General features: G+C 39.9%; 1 protein-coding gene across 1 annotated transcript; it reads right to left on the bottom strand.

The window, feature by feature from the left end:
- Window positions 1–2,808: 2,808 nt before the first annotated feature.
- On the bottom strand, window positions 2,809–5,224 carry LOC114444880 (transcobalamin-1-like). Its single transcript, XM_028419761.1, has 5 exons — window positions 5,091–5,224; window positions 4,242–4,337; window positions 3,958–4,159; window positions 3,144–3,277; window positions 2,809–3,057 (listed from the first exon to the last, which is right to left on the bottom strand). Exons 2-5 carry the CDS (start codon window positions 4,309–4,311, stop codon window positions 2,996–2,998), a joined length of 468 nt encoding a protein of 155 aa, XP_028275562.1. The 5' UTR covers window positions 4,312–4,337; window positions 5,091–5,224; the 3' UTR covers window positions 2,809–2,995.
- Between the last annotated feature and the right edge of the window lie 1,050 nt (window positions 5,225–6,274).

The following is a 6,274-nucleotide window of genomic DNA, read 5'->3' as shown; positions in this document are numbered from 1 at the left end:
ACTTCCATCAAACTGAGAATGCACAAAAATTACAGCAGCAGGTTGTTGACATCTCTCCATGCTTCCAGCCAGGTCAGGTATTAAGAGACAAGACATGCAGATTTCAACATTTCTTTCCTGGATGGAAAAAGTGAACACAGTACAATTTGACCAGTGTTGGGAAGATTACTTTAGAAATGTAATTGGTTACAATTACAAGTTTATCGAAGTAATGTAACTAATTACATTTGATTACATTTTAATTACTTTTCCTAATTTTGAATGAATGATCTCAACTGTTCCATATTCACATTTTAAAACCTTTCAGCAGTAGCCTTAAAGGTCGGGTAGGAGATTTCATTCTGATGCACTTTTTGTTAAATTAGTGTAACTTCTCTTTACAATCCGATAGCAACCGATTAGTTTGGCAGTTTCGCTTTAAAACGAAGAATATGAATCATCTGTGGAAGCTATAAAACACTAGAAACAACACCAATCCTGAGAGGTGCACCTGTGCAGAGTATTGGCTGGTTGTCACTCTCTTCCTGCTCTGCGCGCACCAGAGAGGTACGTGCATGATGGCCGAAGTCACAGACTGGTTGGAGGCGTGGCTTCGGGGTGTCGATAAATCACACCTTAAATAATCATCTCAATTAACTAATAAAGATTACACCACTACATGAAAAAACACAAATATTATGATACTAAAGCTGATTTTATCACACACTCTTGGCCGCTACATAAACAAAGTGGGTTGACACAGTAATGGCACAGACTAAGCTGTGGTTAGCTAACTAGCTAGCTATACCCCCTCCCCTATACAAAACCCTACGACTTTGAATCATGTTATGTGTTCAACACAACGCAGGAAAGACACACAGAATGCTGGCTCTTTATCTCTTTACCTCACATTTTATTTGGCCTAATGAGCACCTTCAGTATTACTATGCTGTATTACAGCTGTAGGCTATAAAGATCTATGTGGAGATATACATACCCGTAGATGCATCTTCAAGTTAGACACAGACTAACACTATGATGTCGACAGCATCCTTGCTTCTGGTAAATGTCTTCTGAATCTCCAACACATGAACGCATTCTTCATCGCCATTGTTCCTGTCTGACAAATCGTGCTAGCAGCAAGCAAGGCAACAGCTGATGACAGATGAGATGAGAACCAATCAGAAGGCTGCCGGTATGCAGTTTGGACGGAGGATGTGCCGTGAAAAAATAATTTAAGCTTTTGTGAAAGTCGTTCAAATCAAAAGTAATTAAAAGTGTAACGATTTTCCAAAAGAAACTGTAATTTAATTACATACTTTTCTCCAGTATTGTAACTAATTACAAATACGTTCACTGTGTAATTAAATTACGTAACGGCGTTACATATAATTCGTTACTCCCCAACCTAATTTGACCACACAAAGGGAACTGTCTCTGACCTGAGGAAGACTGAGGATTTTCTTTAGCCGCCTTCAAACTGCAGAATCAGCAGCCTGCCATTCTTACTCCCCTGTGTCTGAGAATTGTAATCGCTGCTGCACATCTGGCTATAGGGAAGTAAAGGAGAGAGGATGTTTCAAAAAACAAGAGATATCATGTGAAAGTCAAAGGACATTCACACAGAATCAAAATGACGTTTCTCTCAGGCTGTTGGCGTACACAAACTCCAATATGAATACAAAAGAGAGATAAGATAAGATGTAACAAAGTATCAACAAAAACATAGAGTATAAATTAAATAAGTACAATACACAATATAAAATACAATGCTCAGGTAGGGGTGAGTTGCTTTCGACTACAAAGGTGTTCTCATCTTTTGTTCAACAGAAAGATGAGCTTTAATGTAATACTATCCAGGCAAGGGGAACACACGGGAGCACACAGCACACAGCATTCTAAAGAAGGAGGAGCAGGAGGAAGAGTTTCATTTAAAAACACACACACACACAAAGACTCCACGGTGGTGGTGGAGGTAGTTTCCACTGCAGCCAAAGAGCCCAAAGGCCGCCATCTTGATGACCATCTCTACCTCAAATGATGTTGGTAATATACAATAAAATGCATTGTCACCACAGAGTAGAAGAACAAAAACAATACATATGTAATGAAACATATGATGCTACAGAACTCTGAATGGATCATGGATTCTTGTTATGCTGACCTCTAGTGTCGTGTTGTGTGGTCTTTTCTGTGGGGTCACCAAAAGGGACAGCTTAGTGGAAGATGTTAAGTTCAAAATACATGCATATCAATCATCAAAACACAGGCCTACCAGGACAGACCGGGTCTTATCAGCTACGAGACATACTCATAGCAGTATAAAAAGTTATGGTCCACATGCAAACTTGAGAATTTTGTTGGTCTGTCTCAAGCCATATAAAGCCACAGGTTCCAGGTCTGGATTGTAGTAGGCTATAACGATACATAACTTTAGAACATTGAATAGTGGGTGTTCTGGTCCCCAGATGGCAAATGTGATCTCATTCCAGATGTTTCATTTATGAGCTTAATAACACACAGCTCTGACGGGAATCGAATCAAAACACACAAATTGACGATAACACATAACTTTGTGAGTGAGTAACATCAGTAAACAACATCTTCAGTTCACATTCCTGTTGCAAGTTACTCAGTCTTCCACCTAACTAAGGTGAAAGGATGCTGTTGTGTTGCAAAGGAAGCTGAGAAGAGAGCTTGTATTCATATTGGGGGGGGCATTTATTGAATTAATTTACATTAGTGATATAAGGGCCTCCTTGTAAAGCAGAACTGGTCAAAGCACAGCCCAACAAATGACAAATGATAAATAAATGAAACACCAGTTAGTGCTGGAAAGAAGAAAATGTATTTCAATCTTTAATGAAGTGTGGCACAAAGATCAATGAAAGAAACAACTTCTACAGTGCCTTTGGATTATGAGGTTAGAAACACAGACAGTTACACTTAAAAGACCATTAATAGATCTGAAGTGGTTAAGAATAATAAAACACATCCCGAGCCTTCAGTTGATTCTTCAGTAAGTGCTGTATTTCAGGATGATCAGATCGTTTTCTTTGGGAATGTAACAGCCGATCCCTGTGGGACAGGTTCACACAATGTGATAAGTTGGACTGTATATCAACAATATTTATATCAATATATCAAAACTGTGTTTCACTTACCAACATCAGGCTTGGTGGTTTTCTTGTTTGCCTTGACCTGCAGTTCCCAGTAGGTACGGTTCTGCACGTTTCCGAAAACACCGTTGACGCTCTCCAGGAATGGGCCGTAGTTTGGATCCTCAGTGTAGGTGAAGCTGAGGAGACAACACATGGGATTTACATTTTTACAGTGAAAATTGAGAAAAAATTGAGAGAAAATTGAAAGGTGTGACTCTGTGGTCATTATACTGTTGTCATCCTGCATTTAATGTTTTTTTAAGGTCACATGCAACGTGGTGTGACTGAGATCCTTCCACTGACCTCAGCTACACTCACATTCCACAGCCTAGCCGATAGTTAAGTGAACCAAAAGCTTAATTGAAACAAACTGCTCTTCAAAAATGTAGAGCTGATTTCATGGAATGTTCGTCCATTGCTGTTTATAGAATGATTCAGATTGACATCATGTCAAAGTGCCATAATCTGCAGCTTCTTGAGTGGCCACCAGAGGCTGGCTCCAAAAGTGAGTCATAGTCCACATAGACTCCCATGTTAAAATTTTCAACATTACAGCAGAAATAAACATGTTTCCAGTCTGGTAAAAAAAACAGTTTCGGTCTCTAATTATTAGTTTATAAACAGTGCTTTTAAACTATTCTAATGTTGAATTGTTTTAAAGGATATGGTCTCTTTTAGACTAGTTGCCTTTGAGATTAGTCATCAGACAATCAAAGAAAAGAGTGAGACCCCAAAACACAACATGAATGACACATTGAGAGAACAAGAAGAAATGTGTTGCCCCCATGGTAACAGAGAGCTGATGTGATGGTCTTACTTGAAGCCGACGTTGGACGTCTGCAGTCTCCTCAGTGCACCAAGGAGGATCCCTCTGAAAACCACAGTAGTGCTGTAGGTCTGCATGGGAGGGTTTGCTCCGGCATTGTCCACCTGAACAGTGATAGGAGTTTGACTGGGCCTTGGAGTTGGGGTGCTGTGGTTCTCCTTGCTTGATCCTCCATCGCCCTTTGATCCTCCTTCTGGGGTCACACAAGAACAGCAAATGAGAACATCTTCTTTGTAGGATGTAACAAAGAATAAAAAAACAAAGCTGCGACTCACTTTTTGATGAAATCCCAGAAACCAGCAGCATCAACAGCAGGGCTGCAAAGGCGAAAGTCGGTGTCTTCATTCTGACTTCTGGACACACAGGCGTCACTTTGTGTTGGAAAGTTGGGACATAAGAGAGTTCAATAAGCACACGGTGGATCATGCTAGCAAGTTGGTGGATACATTGATATACTGTGAAATCGAATCTGACACTTCACAATGAATTGCAGAAACTTTAATACCTAGATATATTTTTCAAATGTATTATAGTACTTCACTAGTAGTAGGTCGGTATTGTACAAAATGTGAAATTTATGTTTATGGTCTGTATGATTGAGACAGAAATGATATATTTCATCCACTATCTGAACCTGCTTTGTCCTGCAGTGCAGGGTCACAGGGGGCTGGATCACAGCTATCTACGGGTGAGAGGCGAGTTACACCCTAGACAGGTCTGATATATTCCATTTAATCAATTATTTTACCATCATAAAACAGCATTTTTTTAAAGATTAGCCTTTTTCGATAGTGACCAGTGGAGAGAGAAAGGAAGCAATAGTCAGTCAGACAGAGGACAACATGCAGCAGAGGGCGCAGGCTGGAATCAAAGCTGATAGTGAAGCAACCAATTGGTAAAGGAAGCCAGCTGTAAACTGAAATATTAAAGCAGACCACTTTTATGTGCACCATTCTTCAAAGAAATTTAGCATAAAGGTAGGTGGATAAATGTCATTTTTAAACACCAATAACAGCACAAATACAGAAAATGTATATATACGCTGATATTGAATCCCTCTGGTCTCATCCTGCCTTTAAACCACTTCATTAATAATAAGTACGAAAAACTCATTTTCTACTAACCTCTAACCGATGAGGGAAGTTGTAAAGTTTTGAATCTCTTCAAGTTGTTCCCGGGTTGGTTGGCATAATAATGTGTTGCCGTCTTTTAAACCTGTGCTCCACACACCACACCCCATTGAAGCAACCAATCATCCATTTGCTAAGAGAATCAGCCATCACATCTTACAGCTAGAAACGTATGTATCTAATAAGTGACACCACAATGACATGGCAATTCTTAGAAGAGGAAGTACGTAACCTAAATAACCAGTCCATCTACTATACAGAAAAAAACCCTAGAGTTAACACAACAATAACCTCACAAAAACTTGTACAGTGCAGATCCTTGTTTAGTAGTGTGCTACATAATCTGTAACTTTAGACTTTTCTTTTGGCCTTTTCTAAACGGGCTTTGTCCTGTACAACAAGACCATGGAGCCTATCCCAGCTGTCAACAGGTGAGAGGCAGGGTACAGTATGAACAGGTATTGCAGGGCTAACACAGAGACAGACAACTGTTCATGGGAGGAAGCCAGAGAACGTGCACACAGAAAGACTCCAGCCAGATTGGAATCAGGAACATTCTTGCTGTGAGCTGATAGTGATAACCACCGCACCACGATTCTAAATCAAAGAGCAAGCCAGTGCAGGAAGGTCTTATGTTCATTGTAATAATATTAGGTTAGTGGGCAGCCGTTAGAGGGAATACTCTCTGTAATTTTTGAAGTGGATACAGAGCAGAAGAATGCAGTTTACAATAGTATTAATACTTATAAGAACATTTCAACACGTGCACCAGGTGAGGATGCTCATACCAAACTAATGCTCTCATGACCAGTTCTAAAAAAAACCAAAATGTAGCATTACTGGTTAGTCCACTCCAGTCATACTGTAAAGGAACAACACTGTTGTTGGTATGCACAGTGAACTCAAATGAACCATGGTGATGAAGTGAAATTTTTCCATTGCTATATGAGGAAGACAGTGATGATGAAGTGAGTGATGAAGCCTTAAGAAATACACCAGAGAGGCATGCACAACACAGCTTTAAATCAGGCCATGCAAAGGCTCACAGTTCACCCAGAGCTAACCATGACATCATCAGGAGGGCCACACATAAAGACTGAGGGTCATGACAAGTCTGACCCCAGCTAATAACACATTCAGGCCTACACTATAAACGTCTTGAATAGTTAGACACTTTT

Source organism: Parambassis ranga, chromosome 13 (genome assembly GCF_900634625.1).
Source record: "Parambassis ranga chromosome 13, fParRan2.1, whole genome shotgun sequence".
Classification (NCBI taxonomy): Eukaryota; Metazoa; Chordata; class Actinopteri; family Ambassidae; genus Parambassis; species Parambassis ranga.
This window is presented reverse-complemented; position numbering and strand designations above follow the sequence as displayed.

Bases quoted from the DNA above. Each gene is read 5' to 3' on its own strand.
- LOC114444880 (XM_028419761.1), bottom strand. From the start codon at position 4,311: ATGAAGACACCGACTTTCGCCTTTGCAGCCCTGCTGTTGATGCTGCTG. The intron at 4,160-4,241 runs GTGAGTCGCAGC...GTGTGACCCCAG, and splicing joins TTCTGGGATTTCATCAAAAA to AAGGAGGATCAAAGGGCGAT. The intron at 3,278-3,957 runs GTAAGACCATCA...TTGTCTCCTCAG, and splicing joins ACGTCCAACGTCGGCTTCAA to CTTCACCTACACTGAGGATC.